At 37.9% G+C, this 25,222-nt stretch overlaps 1 protein-coding gene across 7 annotated transcripts in view; it reads right to left on the reverse strand.

The window, feature by feature from the left end:
- Positions 1 to 25,222, reverse strand: part of RPS6KA6 (ribosomal protein S6 kinase A6) — a 236,916-nt gene that overhangs the window by 105,869 nt on the left and 105,825 nt on the right. For all 7 annotated transcript variants that reach the window (XM_055437957.2, XM_088833679.1, XM_055437960.2 and 4 more), the window contains 3 exons: positions 18,271 to 18,377; positions 17,981 to 18,018; positions 2,724 to 2,866 (listed from right to left, as the gene is read on the reverse strand). In XM_055437957.2, the coding sequence (XP_055293932.1) occupies positions 2,724 to 2,866; positions 17,981 to 18,018; positions 18,271 to 18,377 (288 nt within the window). The remainder of the gene's footprint in view (positions 1 to 2,723; positions 2,867 to 17,980; positions 18,019 to 18,270; positions 18,378 to 25,222) is intronic.

Below are 25,222 nucleotides of genomic sequence, written 5' to 3' on the forward strand. Positions count from 1 at the left end.
ATGTGGAAATAGACACAAGGTGTGCATGCTCAGTCGTGTTCAACTCTTTGCAAGCCCATGGACTGGAATCCGCCAGGTTTCTCTGTCCATAGGATTCTCTAGGCAAGAATACTGGAGTGGGTTGCCATTTCCCCTCCAGGGGATCTTCCTTACCCAGGGATCAAACACTTGTCTCCTTCAGTTCCTGCATTAGCAGGTGGATTCTTTACCACTGAGCCATCTGGGAAGCCCCAGACATGAGGTATTATCTTTTAAAACAAAGATAAGCTTTTAAAGAAAACATTTAACAATGAAAGAAAAGTAAAAATAAGCACTGAGCCATTTCAATTTGTACATGGCATAATGAAAATATTTTCCCTAAAGAGAGTTAACTGCAATGCAGATAACTAGAACATTAAAGAATTATATTTTAAAAAGTAATTCTATTGGAAAAAGAAAGATCTGAAAATAAGGCTCATTAAAGAGGAGAGGTTTTATATCCCTAATATTTAAATTTTAAGCTGAGATTCAATAATGGGTTTGCCCTCAGTCCTCTGATGATACTGAACTTAAAACCTTAGTTAGCTTATCCATTCAACTCTTTCTTGATGACTGATGACTCACAAATTGGTTCCAGTTTCAATCTCCTTCAATCCCCAGCTTTCTCTTCCAAATCTACAGTAATGTTTCTCAACTGAAGATTGAAGTGATAGGGGTAGGAGTCATAGAAAGGGAATGAAGAAGGGAAATATGTTGTATGGGAATCATCTCTCTCAAGTTCCAGTCCCTTGCCTCCAAACCTAAAGTAATGGTTCTGTCCCAGGGACTGAAGATTTAAGAGGTGGAAATGGAAAGAACAAAAAGAAAAAGAGAAGGACAGTATACTGGAATCACACCTTCCCCTCAAAAAAACTATATACTGGCTGGCAGAGTATTTGTTTGTTGTTTTTGTTTCTTTCTTCTTTGTTTCTTTAAGGTCTTCTGATGAGTCTGATGCTCTCTCCATTGCCCTCTCCTAATTCATTACTATCAAGAGGTTAAATACGAACCCACAGTAACCTATGCAACATGTTAAAAATAAGTTCTTTCCTCACTTTCAAAATCAGCTATCTTTCCCAACTATCTTTTCTACTGAACTATCTTTCTTTCAATCCCCTAAAGTTTTAAAGGTATTTGTCTTTAACCCTTTCCCTCTGCTTTATCTGTGACATTTAATCTGCTACTAAGGTCAGTCATCTCTTCCTTTGAAATGTCTTGAAGATTTCCTTTTTTATTTTGTAATCTTACAACTGCCTTGCAAGGAGAACTTGGTCTTCCTACTTGTAGTTTCCTCCATTTGAAATCCATATACATAATGCTACCAAGGCTAATCTTAAAATACAATTTTTCTCTAACTACCATCCTGTTTAAGACTTTACAAAAGTTTACCACTCAAAAAATACCATACAAATGCTTATAGGCTTATAGCTTCATTTCCTCCACCTTCACCGTTATTCTCTACTGCTGCTGCTGCTGCTAAGTCATTTCAGTCGTATCCGACTCTGTGTGACCCCACAGACGGAAGCCCACCAGGCTCCCCTGCCCCTGGGATTCTCCAGGCAAGAACACTGGAGTGGGTTGCCATTTCCTTCTCCAATGTGTAAAAGTGGAAAGTGAAAAGTGAAAGTGAAGTCGCTCAGTCGTGTCCGACCCATAGCGACCCCACAGACTGCAGCCTACCAGGCTCCTCCATCCATGGGATTTTCTAGGCAAGAGTACTGGAGTGGCTTGCCATTGCCTTCTCTGTCTATACTACTAGTCTAGTTAAACTGGTTCTCCAGGTATTTCCTAATATTATCACAATATTATAGTAGAGTCACAGTTATCTGAATTGTATCCATCCTTCAGGGCTTAATTTAAGTTCTGGCTCCTCTGATTTCCCTACATCAATTTGAATAAATTCTTGTTTGAACTCCTAAGGTACTTCCAGATAATTTACTTAGCTATTACATTTGTTTCCCCAATCAGATGGCATGTCTTCTTAGGCCAAGGAAAATGTCAAATATTGTACTTCCAGACTGTTCCCAATCCATTGCCCTTGCCAAATGTCAGGCTTATAATAGCCACTTAATATACTGAAAAATCGTATAGTAATTCACTATATGTTAAATCGTACAGTGATAAATAGGTAAAAATGGATTATCAAGATTCTAAAGCAAACTGTATCTGATCAAATAGCTATTCATTTATCGCCCTACTTAACACTACAAACTCTATGATTAATCTTATACCAAATTAGTCAGTCTATATGCTCAATATGCTCGATACTGTGGAAAAGTAGAAAAAGTAGAAAACAGAATTGCTTTCCTTAGAGGTTTATAATCTTTCTACAGACATGCTTGAAATAATGTGACAGTAAGATAGTAAACAGTAAGGTGCTACATTCTGTGATAACTAATTAAAATATTATGTACTACTAAACACAGTACTCTGAAATCTAAACTCTAACAAGTCTTTTTTTAATTTTTACATTTGAATAACTTATAAAAGAATGCTGTGATCTGCCTTTTAATCAAGCAGCTTTAAAAGAAATCAGAACACCAAAACCCTAATTCTTATTATATGACAGCTATCCAATTACAAATTCTTTAAAAGCAATCATGAACTTTTAAAACCCTATTCTCAACAAACACATTCCAATACTCAGATTAAAATTTTAAACAATATTTAATTTATATTGACATAATTTTAAAAATACTACTTACCATAAGTACACCATATGACCACCAATCAGCACTCTGGGAATGACCTCTCCTATTTACTACTTCAGGAGCCATATACTCCACTGTACCACAAAATGAGTAGGCCTTCTTCTCTTGATCTACTGATTCCTTGCTGAGTCCAAAATCTATAACAATATTGCACAAAAATATATCTGAAGATTTTCAGAAACTAGAAAATACCAAAAGAAACAAAACTATGAATTAACTGTATTCATGGATGGCCTACAATTACCATTAAGAAAGCTCTTGTGAGATTAGTTAACAGAAAGAATGGAGAAAAGCTTGTATTTTACAGTACTCTATCAGGGCATTTAAAATTGTGCAATTAAACCTCATCCTAAAAATACATGTTTTCATGTCTATATTAGAATATGATTCAACAACTTTGAAAAGACAACAATAAAGTCAACATTGTTATAGTGATTTGATTTTTAAAATAGACTAAGACAAAAAAGAGATGCTAACTTGCAAATATTAGAAAAGCAAATTTTTCTTTGACACTGGAAAGCTTCCATTTTTGCTTTTTGTCTTCAAAGAGCTAAAGGTCCATAAAAATCAATCTTATTTCCATATACGTACAATAAAAAATGGAAAGGCTAAAATTTTAAAAGTCCTATTTGTAATACAACCAACAACTCACATTAAATCCAATAGATAAAAATAAACAAAGTATGTATATGGAAGATTGGCATGATAAAAACGTTAAACACTAATGAAAGGAATCAGAGTAGATCTAAGTAAATGGAAAGAGATATTGGTCACAGTTTGGAAGATTCAATGTTGCTAAAGATGTTAGTTCTCCCAAAACTGATCTACAGAGTCAATGAAACATTAATAAAAATCTCAGCAATATTTTTTTTTGTAAAAATCAACAAGTTGAATTTAAAATTTATATAAAAAGACAAAGGAAACAGAATAGCCAAAAAATGTGGGGAAAAAAAAAGGAAATTCAAGGAATCATACTACCTGACTTCAATAATTACTATAAAACTATAGTAATCAAGACAGTGTTGTATGGGAGAACTGACATACATAGTTAGTTCTGCTATGATGCTTGTCTTAAAAATGCAAATTTGTTCCAATATAATTTATACCTTTCAGAGATTTACACTATTCCACAAAGGCCCTTTGTTGTACTATTTTCTGACAAAACAGATATTTTTATTTTTTATTTTTTTAAATTTTATTTTATTGGAGGCAAATTACCTTACATTAATATATTGGTTGGTTTTGCCATACATTGAAACGAATCCGCCATGGGGGTACATGTGTTCTCTTTCTTGAAGACCCCTCCCACCTCCCTCTTCCCCATATCCTCCCTCCAGGTCATCCCCGTACACCAGCCCCAAGCATCCTGTATCATGCATCGAACCTGGACTGGTGATTCGTTTCACATATGATAATATACATGCTTCAATGCCATTCTCCCAAATCATCCCACCCTCACCCTCTCCCACAGACTCCCAAAGACTTTTCTATACATCTGTGTCTCTTTTGCTGTCTCGTATACAGGGTTATCATTTCCATCTTTCTAAATTACATATATATGCATTAGTATACTGCATTGGTGTTTTTCTTTCTGGCTTACTTCAATCTGTATAATAGGCTTCAATTTCATCCATCACATTAGAACTGATTCAAATGCATTCTTTTTGATGGCTGAAAAATACTCCATTGTGTATATGTACCAAAGCTTTTTCATCCATTCGTCTGCAGATGGACATCTAGGTTGCTTCCATGTCCTCGCTATTATAAACAGTGCTGCAATGAACACTGGAGTATATGTGTCTCTTTCAATTCTGGTTTCCTTGGTGTGTAAGCCCAGGAGTGCGATTGCTGGATCATATGGCAGTTCTATTTCCAGTTTTTTGAAGAATCTCCACACTGTTATCCATAGCGGCTGTACTAGATTGCATTCCCACCAACAGTATAAGAGGGTTCCCTTTTCTCCACACCCTCTCCAGCATTTATTGCATGTAGACTTTTGGATAGCAGCCATTCTGACTGCTGGGAAATGGTATCTCATTGTGGTTTTGATTTGCATTTCTCTGATGATGAGGGATGTTGAGCATTTTTTCATGTGTTTGTTAGCCATCTTTATGTCTTCTTTGGAGAAATGTCTGTTTAATTCTTTGGCCCATTTTTTGATTGGGTCACTTATTTTTCTGGAATTGAGCTGCAGGAGCTGCTTGTATATTTTGGAGATTAATCCTTTATCAGTTGCTTCATTTGCTATTATTTTCTCCCACTCTGAAGGCTGTCTTTTCACCTTGCTTATAGTTTCCTTTGCTGTGCAGAAGCTTGTGATTTTAATTAGGTCCCATTTGTTTATTTTTGCTTTTATTTCCAGTATTCTGGAAGGTGGGTCTTGGAGGATCCTGCTGTGATTTATGTCGGAGAGTGTTTTGCCTACGTTCTCCTCTAGGAGTTTTATAGAATCCGGTATTACATTTAGCTCTCTAATCCATTTTGAGTTTATTTTGGTGTATGGTGTTAGGAAATGTTCTAGTTTCATTCTTTTACAAGTGGCTGACCAGTTTTCCCAGCACCACTTGTTAAAGAGACTGTCTTTTCTCCATTTTATATTCTTGCCTCCTTTGTCAAAGATAAGGTGTCCATAGGTGCGTGGATTTATCTCTGGGCTTTCTATTTTGTTCCATTGATCTATATTTCTGTCTTTATGTCGGTAACATACTGTCTTGATGACTCTGGCTTTGTAGTAGAGCCTGAAGTCCGGAAGGTTAATTCCTCCAGTTCCATTCTTCTTCAAGATTGCTTTGGCTATTTGAGGTTTTTTGTATTTCCATACAAATTGTGAGATTATTTGTTCTAGTTCTGTGAAAAATATCGTTGGTAGCTTGATAGGGATTGCATTGAATGTATAAATTACTTTGGGTAGTATACTCATTTTTACAATATTTATTTTTCCAATCCACGAACACGGTATATTTCTCCATCTATTAGTGTCCTCTGATTACTTCCACTAGTGTTTTATAGTTTTCTATGTACAAGTCTTTTGTTTCCTTAGGTAGATATAGTCCTAAGTATTTAATTCTTTTCGTTGCAACAGTGAATGGAATAGTTCCCTTAATTTCTCTTTCTATTTTCTCATTATTAGTGTATAGGAATGCAAGGGATTTCTGTGTGTTGATTTTATATCCTGCAACTTTACTGTATTCATTGATTAGCTCTAGTAGTTTTCTAGTAGGGTCTTTAGGGTTTTCTGTGTAGAGGATCATGTCATCAGCAAACAGTGAAATTTTTACTTCTTCTTTTCCAGTTTGTATTCCTTTTATGTCTTTTTCTGCTCTGATTGCTGTGGCCAAAACTTCCAGAACTATGTTGAATAGTAGTGGTGCGAATGGGCACCCTTGTCTTGTTCCTGACTTTAGGGGAAATGCTTTCAGTTTTTCACCGTTGAGGATAATGTTTGCTGTGAGTTTGTCATATATAGCTTTTATTATGTTGAGATATGTCCCTTCTATTTCCACTTTCTGGAGGTTTTTTTAATCATAAATGGATGTTGCATTTTGTCGAAGGCTTTCCCTGCATCTATTGAGATAATCATATGATTTATTTTTCATTTTGTTAATGTGGTGTATTACGTTGATTGATTTGCAGATATTGAAGAATCCCTGCATTCCTGGGATAAAGTCCACTTGGTCATGATGTATGATCTTCTGAATGTGTTGTTGGACTCTGATTGCTAGAATTTTGTTAAGGATTTTTGCATCTATGTTCATCAGTGATATTGGCTTGTAGTTTTCTTTTTTTGTGGGATCTTTACCAGGTTTTGGGATTAGGGTGATGGTGGCCTCATAGAATGAGTTTGGAGAAAGAAAGAAAGTAACCTATTGCCCAGATTACTATACCCAGCAAGGATCTCATTCAAATATGAAGGAGAAATCAAAAGCTTTACAGACAAGCAAAAGCTGAAAGACTTCAGCATCACCAAACTAGCTTTCCAACAAATACTAAAGGATCTTCTCTAGACAGGAAACACAGAAAGGGTATATAAACTCGAACCCAAAACAATAAAGAAAATGGCAATGGGATCAAAACAGATATTTAACACTAGAATTTGATTGGTGACTATAACACGAATTTAATTTTTCAGGTTGGTTTATGTGCAATTTTATCCACAAGAAACACTGGGTGAAACACTAGAAAACTGTGCCTAGTTAATCTGAGCCAAACAAAAATACATACATGAACATCACCATATCACATAGGTTATGAGCTATTCCTGTTCACCGACAGTATTAGAACTCCCAATTCCAGATAATCTACCTTCCATCTTTTCACAATAATGTATAATCTGCAATCTTTCTGATACCCATTCTACAAGCCAACTTCAAGATTTTTTTCAAGGTAATATACCATATTTATTGCTGTTCACTCGCTCAGTCGTGTCTGACTCTTGAAGACGCCATAGACTACAGCACTCCAGGTTTCCCTGTCCTTCACCATTTTCTGGAGCTTGCTCAAACTCATGTCCATTGAGTTATTGATGCTATCCAACCATCTCATCCTGTGTCCCCTTCTCCTGCCTTCCATCTTTCCCAGCATAAGGGGCTTTTCTAATGAGTCAGCTCTTCACATCAGGTGGCCAAGTATTGGAGCTTCAGCTTCAGCATCAGTCTTTGCAATGAATATTCAGGATTGATTTCCATTAGGATTGACTGGTTTGATTTCCTTGCAGTCCAAGGGCCTCTCAGGAGTCTTCTCCAACACCACAATTCAAAAGAATCATTTTTTTGGCCCTCAACCTTCCTTATGGTCCAGCTCTCCCATCCATACATGACTCCTGGAAAAACCAGAGCTTTGAGCATACAGAACTTGGTCGGCAAAGAAATGTCTCTGCTTTTAAATACGGTGTCTAGATTTGTCATAGCTTTTCTTCCAAGTATCAAGTGTCTTTTAATTTCATGCCCGCAGTCACCATCTGCAGTGATTTTGGAGCCTGAGAAAATAAAATCTGTCACTGTTTCTATTGTTTCCCCATCTATCTTCCTTGAAGTGATCGGACCAGATGCCATGATCTTCATTTTTTGAATGTTGAGTTTTAAGCCAGGATTTTCACTCTCCTCTTTCACCACAATCAAGAGGCTCTTTAGTTCCTCTTCACTCTCTGCCATAAAGGGTGGTGTCATCTGCATATCTGAGGTTATTGATATTTCTCCCGGCAATCTTGATTCCAGCTTTTGATTCATCCAGCCAGACATTATGCATGATATAATCTGCATATAAGATAAATAAGCAGGGTGACAATATACAGCCTTGATGTACTCCTTTCCCAATTTAGAACTAGTCCATTGTTCCATTGACCTTCATACAGATTTCTCAGGAGGCAGGTCAGGTGGTCTGGTATTCCCATCTCTTTCAGAATTTTCCACAATTCGTTGTGATACACACAAAGGCTTTAGCATAGTCAATGAAGCAGAAGTAGATGTTTTCCTGGAATTCTCTTGCTTTTTTTATGATCCAACAGATGTTGGCAATTTGATCTCTGGTTCCTCTGCCTTTTCTAAATCCAGCTTGAACACCTGGAAGCTTTCAGTTCACATACTGTTGAAGCCAAAATCAATGTAGAAGGTTACTGCAGCCATGAAATTAAAAGATACATGCTTCTTGGAAGAAAAGCTATGACCACTCTAGATACCATATTAAAAAAGCAGAGATATTACTTTGCCAGCAAAGCTTCATCTAGTCAAAGCTATGTTTTTTTCAGGAGTCATGTATGCATGTAAGAGCTTGACCATAAGAAAGCTGAGCACCAAAAAATTGATGCTTTTGAACAGTGGCGTTGGAGAAGACTCTTGAGAGTCCTTTGAGCTGCAAGGAGATTCAACCAGTCAATCCTAAAGAAAGCAACCCTGAATATTCATTGGAAGGACTGATGCTGAAGCTGAAACTCCAATAATTGGCCACCTGATGCGAAGAACTGACTCACTGGAAAAGACCCTGATGCTGGGAAAGTTTGAAGGCAGGAAAAGAAGGGGATGACAGAGGATGAGATGGTTGGAAGGCATCACCAACTTGATGGACATGAGTTTGAGCAAGCTCTGGGAATTGGTGATGGACAGGAAAACCTGGTGCACTGCAGTCCATGAGGTGCAAAGAGTCAGACACAACTGAGCGACTGGACTGGTAACAGAACTGGGTATATATTGCAAGCCGATTTCTGACAAAGGTGTAAAAGCAACTTCATGGGGTAAAAAAGGTCACTCTTTTTAATAAGTGGTGCCAGAATAACAGGGTATCAATATATAAAAGTCTGCTTAAAGGCAGAAACTGGAGAGGAACTAAAGATCCCCTTGAGAGTGTGAAAGAGAAGAGTGAGAAAGCTGACTTGAAATTCAACATTCAAAAAACTCAGATTATGGAACACAATCCTATCACTTCATGACAAAGAGAGGGGCGAAAAGAAACCACGGCAGATGCTATTTGTTTGGGCTACAAAAATCACTGTGGATGGTGATTGCAGCCATGAAATTAAAAGATGCTTGCTCTTTGGAAGGAAAGTTTTGACAAACCTAGACAGTGTATTAAAAAGCAGAGACATCACTTTGCTGTCAAAAGTCTGTATCGTCAAAGCTATGGTTTTTCCAGTAGTGATGTATGGATGTGAGAGTTGGACCATAAAGAAGGCTGAGTGACGAAGAATTGATGTTTTTGAACTGTGGTGTTGGAGAATACTCTGCAAAGAGACCAAACCAGTCAATCCTGAATATTCATTGGAAGGATTGTATGCTGAAGCTCCAATACTTTGGCCACCTGTTGTGAAAAGCTGACTCACTGGAAAAGACTCATTGGAAAAGATGAAAGATTGAAGGCCAAAGGAGAAACGGGAGGCAGAGAACAAGATGGTTAGATAACATCACAAATTCAATGGACACAAATTTGAGCAACCTCTGACACAGTGGAGGACAGAGGAGCCTGGTGAGTTGTAGTCCATGGGGTTGCAAAGAGTCAGATACAACTCAGTGAGTGAAAACAACAATACAAAAATCCATCCTCTACCATAAATAAGCATTAACTCAAAGTGAGTCATATAACTAAGTGTAAAACTTAAAACTGTAAAATTTTTTAAAAGAAATATAGAAGAAAATTTTTGTGAACTTGAGTTAGGCAAAAATTTCTTAGATACAACATCAAAAGTATAATCCATAAAATAAAAAAGCTGATAACTGGATTTTATCAAAGTCAAAAAGTAGTCTTCAAAATACACTGCTGAGAAAATTAAAAATAAGCTACAGACTGGGAGAAAATATGTGAAAATCACATATTAGACAAACGACTTGTACTCAGGGTATATTTTTAAAATCTCAGAAGTCAATAATAAGACGACAAATAATCCAATTTTTTAATGGGCAAAAATTCTGAACAGATACTTCTCCCAAGAAACACATGAAAGATGCTCAGTGTCATCATTTATTAGGGAAATGCAAATTAAAATCACAATGATATATTACCATATGACTTTTAGGAGGTAAAGTCAAAAATATTGACAATACCATGTAATAGCAAGGATGCTTAGTGGCTGAAGCTCTCACACATCACTGATAGATATGCAAAATGATACAACTACTTTGGAAAACAGTTTGGAGGCTTCTCATTAAGTTAAACATACACTTTCCATATGACCAACTAATCCCACTACTTTGGTAATTACTGAATGGAAATAAAAATTTATCCTCACATAAAATCTGTACAAAAACATTTATAGTGGCTTTATTTGCCACTGTCTAAAACAGGAAACAACCCACATGCCCCTTAATTGGGAACTGGATAAACAAACCATGTATTCCATCATAAAATGGAATACAACTCAGCAATAAAAAAATTTATTGATACACACAATATATATGAATCTCAAGTGTACTATACTAATAGTATATAAAGCCAGATTCCAAAGACTTTATACTGTCTTCCTCTAATTATATCATTTTGTGGAAAAGCCAAAACCACAGAGCCAGAAAGCAGATTGGTGGTTGTCAAGGGGTAAAGGGAGAACTAATTTATAATGGTAAATTCTAGGAGGTGAGATAACTGTCTTCTATCTTGATGCTGGTGGTAGTTATAAGACTGTATTTTGTCAAAGCTTGCAGAACTGTACACAAAAACATGATTAAAAAATAACCTTTTCTATTTTGAGACAACTGTAGGTTCACATGTAATTATATGAAATACAATAGAAATCCTATTTACCCTTAAGCCACTTCCACCCATGCTAATATATTACAAAACTATGTTATGACATTACAACCACAATAATGACAATGATGCACTCAAGATATGAATTCTATTATCACAAGAATTTGAACAATATGTTTAAATCTATGTAAATTATATTTATAAATGAAAAAGTTATAAACCCTATATTTCTATTGTAAAATGAAAAAAATTAATATTTAATTTTAAGGCCTCTTGAAATTGATTTTCTAACCACATTCAATATTTTCATTTAAAAATTACTTATTCTTATATAATAACTGAATGCATTATGATTTTCAGTATAATTTTTAAAAATCTTATTAATGTACTACCAGGTTCTTTTTCTACATTTTAAGGCTCTTAAACTCTACAATTTTGCCAACAAAGGTCCGTCTAGTCAAGGCTTTGATTTTTCCACTGGTCATGTATGGATGTGAGAGTTGAGACTGTGAAGAAAGCTGATCGCCAAAGAATTGATGCTTTTGAACTGTGGTGTTGGAGAAGACTCTTGAGAGTCCCTTGTACTGCAAGGAGATCCAACCAGTCCATTTTAGAGGAGATCAATCCTGGGTGTTCATTGGAAGGACTGATGCTAAAGCTGAAACTCCAATAGTTTGGCCACCTCATGCGATGAGTTGACTCACTGGAAAAGACTCTGATGCTGGGAAAGGTTGGGGGCGGGAGGAGAAGGGGACGACAGAGAATGAGATGGCTGGATGGCATCACCGACTCTGTGGACATGAGTTTGAGTGAACTATGGGAGTTGGTGATGGACAGGGAGGCCTGGCGTGCTGTGATTCATGGGGTCGCGGAGAGTCGGACACGACTAAGTGACTGAACGGAACTGAACTGAAACTCTACAATTTCATTTCAAAATTAAATGTAACAAAACCCAGTCTCTAAGGTCAGTTCAGCTGAATGTAACAACATAATTTGTAGAGAAGAACACTGGCTTCTTTGACCATTCCAGAGAGAGGGAAGAGGGATAGAAAACTATTACTTTTCAGAGATTTACATCACTCTATAAAGGTCCTTTCGGAGAAGGCAATGGCAAGCCACTCCAGTACTATTGCCTAGAAAATCCCATGGATGGAGGAGCCTGGTAGGCTGCAGTCTGTGGGGTCGCTAAGGGTCGGACACGACTGAATGACTTCACTTTCACTTTTCACTTTCACACATTGGAGAAGGAAATGGCAACCCACTCCAGTGTTCTTGCCTGGAGAATCCCAGGGACGGGGGAGCCTGGTGGGCTTCCGTCTATGGGGTCACACAGAGTCGGACACGACTGAAGTGACTTAGCAGCAGCAGCATAAAGGTCCTTTGCTGTACTACTTCTGAAAAAACTGGCATTTAACACCAGAATTTGCTTGGTAATCAACTGACAAAAACTTTTATAATAAAAGTTAGCTACGAGACTGAACAAGACATATGTTAAACAGCAGTTTTTCCAAACCACTAATTTGAAAAGAAAATGTAGAAATCAGCTATATAAAGGGTTCTGGGTGGGGCTATGAATGAGGAGGGAGTATGCCTTTCTTTCTTTAAATGACTCTTTTAAAACTTTAAATTTAAAAGTGAAAGTGAAGTCACACAGTTACATCCCACTCTTTGAGACCCCATGATATATAGCCTGCCAGGCTCCTCCATCCATGGGATTTTCCAGGCAAGAATACTGGAGAAGTTTGCCATTTCCTTTTCCAGGGGATCTTCCCAACCCAGGGATGGATCCTGTGTCTCTCGAACTGCAGGCAGACTCTTCCCCATCTAAGCCACCTTCAAAAGCATGCCCAAAACACAGTATGTCTATGAGTATCTACTATATGTAAAATATTACAGATGAATGCATTTGCAGAGCAGGAATAGAGATGCAGATGGAGGACTGGTGAAAACAGCAAGGGAAGGACAGGGTGGGACGAGCATTAACATATACATACTACCATGTGTAAAATAGATAGCTACTGGGAAGCTGCTCTATAGCAGAGGGAATTCAGCTCAGTGCTTTGTGATGGCCTAAAGGGGTGGGATGGGAGTTTTAAGAGAGAGAGGATATATGTACACATATAGCTGTTTCACTTGGCTGTACAGCATAAACACAATTGTAAAGCAATTATACTCCCAATAAAAATAATAAATGAAAAAAGGAATTTCAATGACTAATTTTCAGATAGCCATAAAAATTACTTAAAACTTTTTGTAATATATACATTTTTCCCTAAATATTCAGCTCAAGTACTATGTGATTTAATTTTTGACACTGTATATTTTTCCTTCCCCTCTCTTTATAGAAATTACTTCTGAATTCTGCCTCTCAGAAGTGATTCTGGTGACTCCAGATTCTCTTTCCTACCCAGGTTTGTAATACTCTTACACCCATCCTTGTCCAAATGCCTGACCTTCCCCATCCATGGCACCTTCTCCTCACACTAGATTCTCAGTTCTGCCCCTTCATGCCTTTTCATTTCCACGACTAAGGGTTCTTAATCAAGCTAATGTCTCAGAGTTATTAGTTCCTTTGCCTAAAAAGAGACCAGACCACCTTACCTGCCTCCTGAGATATCTGTATGCAAGTCTATATGCAACAGTTAGAATGGGACATGGAACAAAGGATTGGTTCAAATTGGGAAAGGAGTACGTCAAGGCTGTTTTATATTATCACTTTATTTAACATATGCAGAGTACATCATGCAAAATGCCAGGCTGGATGAAGCACAAGCTGGAATCAAGACTGCCGGGAGAAATATCAATAATCTCAGAATATGCATATGGCACCACCCCTATGGCAAAAATCAAAGAAAACTAAAGAGCCTCGTGATGAAATTGGAAGAGGAGAGTAAAAAAGCTGGCTTAAAATTCAACATTCAAACAATGAAGATCATGGCATGCAGTCCCGTCACTTCATGGCAAATAGATGGAGAAACAATGGAAACAGTGACAGACTTTATTTTGGGGGGTTCCAAAATCACTGCAGATGGTGTCTGCTGCCATGAAATTAAAAGACACTTGCTCCTTGGAAGAAAAGCTATGACCAACCTACACAGCATATTAAAAGGCAGAGAGAGGTATTACTTTACCAACAAAGGTCCCTCTAGTCAAGCTATGGTTTTTCCAGTAGTCATGTATGGATGTGAGAGTTGGACCATAAAGAAAGCTGAGTACTGAAGAATTGATGCTTTTGAACTTTGGTGTTAGAGAAGACTCTTGAGAGTCCCTTGGACTGCAAGGAGATTCAACCAGTCAATCATAAAGGAAATCAGTCCTGGGAGTTCATTGGAATGGCTGATGCTGAAGCTGAAGCTCCAATCCTTTGGCCACCTGATGTGAAGAGCTGACTCACTGGAAAAGACCCTGATGCTGGGAAAGTTGAAGGCAGGAAGAAAAGGGGACAACAGGATGAGATGGTTGGATGGCATCACCAACTCGGTGGACATGAGTCTGAACAAGCTCTGGGAGCTGGTAATGGACAGGGAAGCCTGGCATGCTGCAGTCCATGGGGTCAGAAAGAGTTGGACACGACTGAGTGACTGAACTGAACTGAATTGAGAAAGAGAACTTAAAGGGCTCACTGAATGTACTATATATGACTCAGCACATTTACCAGACTGGCCAAAGCATGCAAACCAGAAAAAGAAAAACTGGACTCAGGAAGACAGCTGTGGAATGTTTCTGTCTGCTTCAAAGAAGCAGCCAACATGATCAGTGCTTCATCTATAAATTCCACAGGTTGCTGATAAAAATGAGTAACATGGTTCACCAAATAAAAGACCAGAATAGTGAAAAGCAGAGATAAGGGATGACTTACTCTTCCAGATCAGATTTTAAACTGTATTAGAAGCAGCTGTATTTAAAACCTGAGTGTCTGAAAAACTATTAAAGTAGGTATTTAAAAGTTTAAGAGACACAGATGTATAGAACAATCTTTTATACTCTGTGGGAGAGGGCGAGTGCGGAATGATTTGGGAGAATGGCATTGAAACATGTATATTATCCTATGTGAAACGAATCGCCAGTCCAGGTTCGATGCTCGTGGCTGGTGCACTGGGATGAACCAGAGGGATGGTATGGGGAGGGAAGTGGGAGGGGGCTTCAAGACGGGGAACACATGTACACCCGGGGCGGATTCATGTCAATGTATGGCAAAACCCATACAATATTGTAAAGTAATTAGCTTCCAATTAAAATAAATAAATTAACAACAACAACAACAAAAAAGAAAACATAGCAACCACAGATAGTTCAAATCAATTGTGTACAATTTATAATTTTTAATAGGATATAATGAGTAAACTTTTTCTAAACCAGGCAAGTCATGTAATATAGTTTGTTTTTACAAAAACTAGTAGATGGTATTCCAAAAAAAAAAAAAAAAAACTAAGACATAAAAACAATATAAATAATATATTAGGAAGTATACAATATATTTGGGGAATATTCACTTTCACTCTACTGATCTTCGCTATACAAACATAATCCCACTATGAGGTCAGTCAGGCTCAAAGCACAGTCATATAAAGGAACCTTTCTATAGTCTGATGCTATTCTGGAGTAATCTGTTAAAAAGTCTATTCCTCTTATTTGGAGGATTTTCAAAGTGAACATGTAAAGAAAAAAAAAGGTAATCTTCTAAGATTATTCTGGGGAAATTTAGAAAGCTGAGGAAGACCATAACCAGAAAAGACATTTCTAAATCACTTGCAATCACTGGTATTACAGAGAAATAGCAAATAGCACTTTTGATTATAGTATTCAAAATGGAAGGAAGGGGAGGGAAGGAAGGAAGAAACACGCACAGCACATAAGGAAAGAAGAAAAAAAGGGAAAGAAAGGAAAAATAAAAAGAAAAAGGAAAGAAAAAACTAAAATGTCTTAAAATATTGATGCTTGCTATGAGGTATCATTAACCAACCACAATGGAATGTGTAAAGGTTAAACTTCGAATTAGGTTATAATCATCAAACTGTAAATTAGCTAATATTTATCCTTGTGCACTTTCTTTAAAGAAATATTGGTGTCACTTTAAAGGAATATAGACTGAATTATTTAAAACTATACATAAATCACAGTTCTTTTCCATTATAAGCCTTGAGTCCCTTGCTTATAAATTAACATTGACTCTAAACATTCTTTACTCCTAAGCCAATTTCAGTCCAAAAGGTATAACAGCAGAGTTTATAAGACTAAATATAAAACGAGTTGATATCATTATTCACCCAGTTAACCTTAATGTAGAAGAGAGATAAAGGTAGAATTTATTGTACTCTTTCCCCACTTTCGTTCCTCACCTGAGACAAAACAAACATACTTTATTTTGAAAAATGAAAAGAATTAAATATAATTAGCTTTGCAATTAGAGATTGATTGTTATAAAATAAAATAAATATATATATATTGTATAAAATTTCAAAATTCTACTGTTTATCTCTTCATATTTTTCTTCCTTGTTCTCTCGTGCATGAATGCTAAGTCACTTCAGTCGTGTCTGATTCTTGGCAACCCTATGGATTGTAGCCTGCCAGGCTACTCGCTCTGTCCATGGGATTCTCCAGGCAAGAATACTGGAGTGGATTGCCATGCCCTCCTCCAGGGGATGTTCCTGACCCAAGGATCAAACCCACTCTGAATCTGTTTAAATTTGCTTTGATTGTCTCATGTATGAGAAAGATAACCAGGCTGTGAATCAATAAGATTTACTAAACTTTACATGAACTTTATCACATTTACTTGAGCATTCAAGTTAACAACTTCATACTTTACTTTTACACTGAAGCAATATACTTACGAATTTAAAGCAACTTACCTTTAAAGTGTACTGGTCCAAACTTCTTTGTAAAGACCATATCTTCATTTTATCTCTTTTTTAACATTCTGATAATTAAATACAAAATTTACTACCTATTTAAAACATAAGTAACCTTTTGAGATTGGCTCACTCAGCATAATGTCCAGTGCAAGTTGCTGCATATACTGCTGGGTAGTATTCTACTGTATAGATGTATCCATCCATTCACTCGTTGAAGGACATCTTGGACATTTCTAGCCATGGGCAATTTCAAATAGAGCTGCTACAAAAATTCATGTATAGATTTTTTTGTGTGCATATAAGTGTTTATTTCTCTAGGATAAATGTCTAAGTATGTGACTACTGTACAGTTCTATTTGTATCATATTCTTAAAATAACAAACTGGGAAATGTAGAGCAGATAAGTGGTTGCCAGGAGTTAAAGAAGGGGGGAAAAGTGTGATTATAAATGGACAGATATGGTTGTAGATCAGTTCTGCTTATTGATAATGATAATGGTATTCAAATCTACATATATGGATATAACGTCATGAAGACAAAAAAAAAATGAATACATGCAAAAACCAGTGAAATCCAAGTAAAGTATATAATCTAGTTAGTTCTACTGTACCTATCAATTTCCTGAGTTTGATAATGCACTAGTAATTTTATAAAATGTCACCATAGGGGAAGCTGGGTGATGGTACTATTTTTGCAACTTATTGTCAGTCTATAATTATTTGAAAGTAAAAGATTTTAATGGTATAATAAGGAGGCTTTACGCCTAAGAGTCCTTTGAGAATTAGCAGAGTGTGTTATATACTGTAAACACTCAACATTCAAAATAAAGTAAAAAATAAAACCTGTTTTTACCAAAAAAATAGAAAAAGAATAAAATGAACCTCTGATTATGAAACACCTGGTTTAAAAGTTTATAATTCAGTATATTTCAAATGTGGTAACTACTAATGATAAATCTTTCAGTCTAGACTGAAACAAAAATGACGTGCTTTTACCTAGAAAACCAAATGTCATTTCTTTATGAGGACAATAACACTATTGTATAATTCTTTGTATTACAATTAGAGCATATTGAGAGCTAGCTATCCTTTAAATGAATTTTAGTTAACTAAAGAAATGAATAAAATGCAAATTAAATCAAGAAAGAGGAAAAACAGGCTTAGACAAATATACATATTAATAAAAACATAAAACAGGCTTAGGATAGAAAAGAAAATTTGCATACCTGTTAACTTGATATGTCCTATTTCATCAAGCAAAATGCTGTAAATCAAAATTCACATTCAACAACACAGGATAAAATATTCACATAAAACTTGATATACCAGAAAATTCTGAAATGACTAATTTAAAATCAACAGGTATATGATGAAGATTACTTTTTAAAGTATGTTTCATATAATTGTATAATTCATGTATATTTTCAGAGAATCTTTAAAATAATAGACTTGATGGAGAAAAAAGTAGTTACAGAAATACTGGGAACAGGTATACATAAAAAGAATACAACTTTACTTTTCTGGCTTCAGGTCTCTATATACAATTCCTAATTGATGCAGATGATCCAAAGCAAGGGCTAGTTCTGCAAGGTAGAATTTCACATCTTCCTCTGTAAACAGAACCTAGAATAAAATAATAATTTACCATTTAATCTTTTTTTCAATGTTGCAATTATTTAAATTTTATTCTTTTAAAAACAGGAAACGGACAAATCTAGGCAAACAGGAAAATAAAACAAGTATACAGGTGAAATTAACCACTTTAAGAATCCTTCTCTCACTATTAATCATTTTAATGTAGATCTTCCTAAACTATATTACTGTACTATTTACACTGAATGTACCTTACAGATTTACCTTTTTTAAAAAGATTTATTATCATAATTTAATTATTAATTTTAGTAGGCAGCGGCCAAGAAGAGCTACCCCATGGCTAAGGGCAGGGCCGGCAGCAGAGAGGAGCTACCCCATGCCCGAGGTGAGGGCCGGCAGCCGAGAGGAGCTACCCCACATCCAAGAGGTGGTGGCTGTGCAGGCGCAGGAGGGACGAGAGGAGCTACTCCACATTCAAGGCCAGGAGGGGCGGCCTTCAGGAGATAACCCTTGTTCAAGGTAAGGTATAGCGGCTTCGATTTGCTGGAGCAGCTGTGAAGAGATATCGCACAACCAAGGTAAAAGAAACCCAAATAAGATGGTAGGTATTGCGAGGGGGCATCAGAGGGCAGACACACTGAAATCATAATCACAGAAAACTAGTCGATCTGATCACATGGACCACAGCCCTGTCTAGCTCAATGAAACTAAGCCATGCCGTGTGGGGCCACCCAACACGGGCGGGTCATGGTGGAGAGGTCTGACAGAATGTGGTCCACTGGAGAAGGGAATGGCAGGCCACTTCAGTATACTTGCCTTGAGAACCCCATGAACAGTATCAAAACGCAAAATGATACGATACTGAATGACGAATTCCCCAGGTTGGTAGGTGCCCAGTATTCTACTGGAGATCAGTGGAGAAATAACTCTAGAAAGAAGGAAGGGATGGAGCCAAAGCAAAACCAATACCCAGTTGTGGATGTGAATGCTGATAGAAGCAAGGTCTGATGCTGTAAAAGCAATATTGCATAGGAACCTGGAACGTTAGGTTCATGAATCAAAGCAAATGGGAAGTGGTTAAACAGGAGATGGCAAGAGTAAATGTAGACATTCCAGGAATCAGTGAACTAAAATGGACTGGAATGGGTGAATTTAACTCAGATGACCATTATATCTACTACTGTGGGCAGGAATACCTTAGAAGAAATGGAGTAGCCATCATGGTCAACAAGAGTCTGAAATGTAGTACTTGGATGCAATCTTAAAAACGACAGAATGATTTCTGTCCGTTTCCAAGGCAAACCATTCAATATTACAGTAATCCAACCTTATGCCCCAACTAGTAACACTGAAGAAGCCGAAGTTGAATGGTTCTGTGAAGACCTACAAGACCTTTTAGAACTAACACCCAAAAAAGATGTCCTTTTCATTATAGGGGACTGGAATGCAAAAGTAGGAAGTCAAGAAACACGTGGAGGAACAGGCAAATTTGGCCTTGGAGCACGGAATGAAGCAGGACAAAGGCTAATAGAGTTTTCCCAAGAGAACGCACTGGTCATAGCAAACACCCTCTTTCAACAACACAAGAGGACACTACACATGGACATCACCAGATGGTCAACACCGAAATCACACTGATTATACTCTTTGCAGCCAAAGATGGAGAAGCTCTATAAACTTAGCAAAAAAAAAAAAAAAAAAGACCAGGAGCTGACTGTGGCTCGGATCATGAAATCCTTATTGCCAAATTCAGACTTTAATTTTGAAAGCAGTGAAAACCACTAGACCATTCAGATATGACGTAAATCAAATCCTTTATGATTATACAGTGGAAGTGAGAAATAGATTTACGGGACTAGATCTGATAGATAGAGTGCCTGATGAACTATGGACAGAGGTTCGTGACATTGTACAGGAGACAGGGAGAAGACCATCCCCATGGAAAAGAAATGCAAAAAAGCAAAATGGCTGTCTGAAGAGGCCTTACAAACAGCTGTCAAAAGAGGAAAGCGAAAAGGAAAGATATAAGCATCTGAATGCAGAGTTCCAAAGAATAGCAAGGAGAGATAAGAAAGGCTTCCTCAGCGAGCAATGCAAAGAAATAGAGGAAAACAACAGAATAGGAAAAACAAGAGATCTCTTCAAGAAAATTAGAGATACTAAGGGAATATTTCATGCAAAGATGGACTCAATAAAGGACAGGAATGGTACGGACCTAACAGAAGCAGAAGATATTAAGAAGAGGTGGTAAGAATACACAGAAGAACTGTACAAAAAAGATCTTCACGACCAAGATAATCACGATGGCATGATCACTCACCGAGAGTCAGACATCTTGGAATATGAAGTCAAGTGGGCCCTAGAGAGCATCACTACAAACAAAGCTAGTGGAGGTGATGGAATTCCAGTTAAGCTATTTCAAATCCTGAAAGATGATGCTGTGAAAGTGCTTCACTCAATATGCCAGGAAATTTGGAAAACTCAGCAGTGGCCACAGGCCTGGAAAAGGTCATTCTTCATTCCATTCCCAAAGAAAGGCAATGCCGAAGAATGTTCAAACTACCACACAGTTGCACACATCTCACATGCTAGTAAAGTCATGATCAAAATTCTCCAAGTCAGGCTTCAGCAATATGTGAACTGTGAACTCCCAGATGTTCAAGCAGGTTTTAGAAAAGGCAGAGGCACCAGAGATCAAAGTGCCAACATCCGCTGGATCCTGGAGAAAGCAAGAGAATTCCAGAAAAACATCTATTTCTGCTTCATTGACTAAGACAAAGCCTTTGACTGTGTCAATAACAAAAAACTGTGGCAAATTCTGAAATAGATGGGAATCCCAGACCACCTGACCTGCCTCTTGAGAAACCTGTATTCAGGTCAGGAAGCAACAGTTAGAACTGGACATGGAACAACAGACTGGTTCCAAATAGGAAAAGGAGTATGTCAAGGTTGACACCCTGCTTATTTGACTTATATGCAGAGTACATCATGAGGAATGTTGGGCTTATTTGACTTATATGCAGAGTACATCATGAGGAATGAGGAAGAAGCATAAGCTGGAATCAAGATTGCTGGGAGAATTTTCAATAACCTCAGAGATGCAGATCACACCACTTTTATGGCAGAAAGTGAAGAGGAACTAAAAAGCCTCCTGATGAAAGTGAAAGAGGAGAGTGAAAAGGTTGCCTTGAAGCTAAACATTCAGAAAACAAAGATCATGGCATCTGGTCCCATTACTTCATGGGAAATAGATGGGAAACAGTGGAAACAGTGTCAGACTTTATTTTTTGGGGCTCCAAAATCACTGCGGATGCTAATTGCAGCCATGAAATTAAAAGACGCTTACTCCTTGGAAGGAAAGTTATGACCAACCTAGATAGTATATTAAAAAGCAGAGACGAGAGAAGGAACAAGATGGCGGAGGAATAGGACAGCGAGAACACTCTCTCCCCCATAAATTCATCAAAAGAACATTTGAACGCAGAGTAAAGTCCACAGAACAACTTCTGAATGCTGGCAGAGGACATCAGGCACCCAGAAAAACAGCCCATTGTCGAAAGGAGGTAGGAAAAAACATAAAACATAAAAAGAGAGACAAAAGAAGTAACGATGGAGCTCCATCCCGGGAAGGGAGGCTTTAAAAAGACAGAAGTTTCCAAACACCAGTAAACACTCTAACTGGCAAATCTGTTGCGAGCCTTGGAACCTCAAAGGGCCACATAACCCTCCTTTTAAAAAAAAAAAAAAAAAAAGATCTATTTAAAACCCTCAGATTACCCAGCAAACAGTAACTCCCAGCAGAGAATCAGCGTAGACGCCTGCATACACCATTAGCAAGCAGGGGCTGGGCAGGGAGGAGCTGGCTGAACTGCTTAGAGAGAGGACTGGGCTTGAAAGCCGCGAGAACAATCTGAGAGAACTGGGGATAGCAAAGCAGACTGGGATAGCTTCCCCACGAAAAGGCAGAAAGCTCTAACCGAAGACTCTGCCAGGCCGGCTCACAGAACAAAGGACTGAGCAGAGCGAGCCAGCTGCGGGTGGCCCATTCCCCATCCCCACGCTGAGACAGGCAGGGAGGGCAGCCAGAGCAGGAGGGAGCAACCCGGCCCCAGAAAGGCATCCAATACAAACTACAGTCAGGCTTTTTGCTAATCAAGACTTCTTGGGCTCGGCCTGTCGATATCCGCCTGAGAAGGTGCGCCAGTTGTACACCCAGAAAACCGAGTGGCAGGGACTGGGGAGGCGATAAGTCACAGCCACCACATTCGCCAAACACCCAGTCACCTGTGCTGCTCGGACCAAGGAAGGCACAAAACGCAGGCCCAACCAAGTCTGAGCCTTAGTGGAGTACCTGAGAACCTGAACTTGAGCCGCTCAGACCTGGGAAGTGCATACAACCCAGCGCCGGCCTCGGACAGTTCCCGGCAGAGCAACCTAGAGCCTCTGCAGTGTAGACTTGAACAGCGCACGTGCTGTAAGCGGGGGCAAACCCAGTGTGGCCAAGATGCTGCGAGGACTCCCCACAGACGCCAGAGATATTTATCTTCAGTGTTCCTCCCTTCCCAGAATAGGACAGAACAACTGAGCCTTTAAAAAGTGTCCACGCGCGGAAATTAGACACTGAAGAGACCAGCAAACAGAAGCTAAAACAGAGGGAACCACCTTGGAAATGACAGATAGAGTAGTCTAGAGGCTACTCCAAGAATAAGACCAAAAACCAGAGGCAAGAGGCTTAAGCCCGAATCCTGAGAACACCAGAGAACTCCTGACTCCAGGGAACATTAATCGAAAGGAGCTCATCAAATGCCTCCACACCTACACTAAAACCAAGCACCACCCAAGGGTCAAAAAGTTCCAGAGCAAGACATACCATGGAAATTCTCCAGCAACACAGGAAAATAGCCCTGAGCTTCAATATAAAGGCTGCCCAAAGTCATTCTAAACTCACTGACATCTCATAACTCATTACTGACACTTCATTGCACTCCAGAGAGAAGACATCCAGCTCCACCCACCAGAACACCGACACAAACTTCCCTAAACAGAGAAACTTGAAAATTCACCCATCCAACCCCACACACAGTGAGAAAACTACATAATAAAGAGAACTCCACAAACGGCCAGAAGAAGGAAGGGCCACCCCAAGCAAAGCAATATCAGCAAGATGAAGAGGCAGAGAAATACCCAGCAAGTAAAGGAACAAGATAAATGCCCACCAACACAAACAAAAGAGGAAGATATAGGGAATCTACCTGATGAACAATTTCGAATTTTGGTGGTGAAAATGACTCAAAATCTTGAAAGCAAAATGGAGTTACAGACAAATAACTTGAAGAAAAGGATTGAGAAGATGGAAGAAAGGTTTAATAAGGACTTAGAGGAAATAAAAAAGAGTCAATATACAATGAATAATGCAATAGATGAGATCAGAAACACTCTGGAGGGAACAAACAGTAGAATAACAGAGGCAGAAGACAGGATAAGCGAACTAGAAGATAGAATTGTACAAATAAATGAAACAGAGAGGAAAAAAGAAAAACGAATTAAAAGAAATGGGGACAATATTAGAGACCTCTGGGACAATGTTAAACGCTCCAACAATCGAATCATAGGAGTCCCAGAAGAAGAAGACAAAAAGAAAGACCATGAGAGAATACTTGAGGAGATAATAGTTGAAAACTTCCATAAAATGGGGAAAGAAATAATCAGCCAAGTCCAGGAAATCCAGAGAGTCCCTAACAGGGTAAACCCAAGGCGAAATACTCCAAGACACATATTAATCAAATTAACAAAGATCAAACACAAAGAACAAATATTAAAAGCAGCAAGGGAAAAGCAGCAAATAACACACAAGGGGATTCCCATAAGGATAACAGCTGATCTTTCAACAAAAACTCTTCAGGACAGGAGGGAATGGCAAGACATACTAAAAGAGATGAAAGAAAATAACCTGCAGCCCAGATTACTGTACCCAGCAAGGATCTCATTCAAATATGAAGGAGAAATCAAAAGCTTTACAGACAAGCAAAAGCTGAGAGAATTCAGCATCACCAAACCAGCTCTCCAACAAATACTAAAGGAACTTCTCTAGACAGGAAACATAGAAAGGGTATATAAACTCGAACACAAAGCACTAAAGAAAATGGCTACGGGATCATACTTATCAATAACCACCTTAAAAGTAAATGGGTTGAATGCCCCAACCAAAAGACAAAGGCTGGCTTAATGGATACAAAAACAAAACACCCATATATGTTGTCTACAAGAGACCCACGTCAAAACGAGGGACACATACCGACTGAAAGTGAAGGGCTAGAAAAAGATATTCCACGCAAATAGAGACCAAAAGAAAGCAGGAGTAGCAATACTCATATCAGATAAACAGACTTTAAAACAAAGGCTGTGAAAAGAGACAAAGAAGGAAACTACATAATGATCAAAGGATCAATCCAAGAAGAAGATATAAGGATTATAAATATTTATGCACCCAACACAGGAGCACCACAATATGGAAGACAATTACTAACAAGTATGAAAGGGGAAATTAAGAACAATGCAATAATAGTAGGAGATTTTAATACGCCACTTACACCTATGGATAGATCAACTAAACAGAAAATTAACAAGGAAACACAAATTTTAAATGATACAATAGACCAGTTAGACCTAATAGATATATATAGAACATTGCACTCCAAAAGAATGAATTTCACATTTTTCTCAAGCGCACATGGAAACTTATCCAGGATAGATCACACCCTGGGCCATAAATCCACCCTTGGTAAATTCAAAAAAACTGAAATCATTCCAAGCATCTTTTGTGACCACAATGCGGTAAGATTAGATCTAAATTATGGAAATAAAATTATTAAAAA

This window comes from Moschus berezovskii, chromosome X (genome assembly GCF_049115385.1).
Source record: "Moschus berezovskii isolate FMDL1 chromosome X, NW_MosBer_1.0, whole genome shotgun sequence".
In the NCBI taxonomy this organism is placed as follows: domain Eukaryota; kingdom Metazoa; phylum Chordata; class Mammalia; order Artiodactyla; family Moschidae; genus Moschus; species Moschus berezovskii.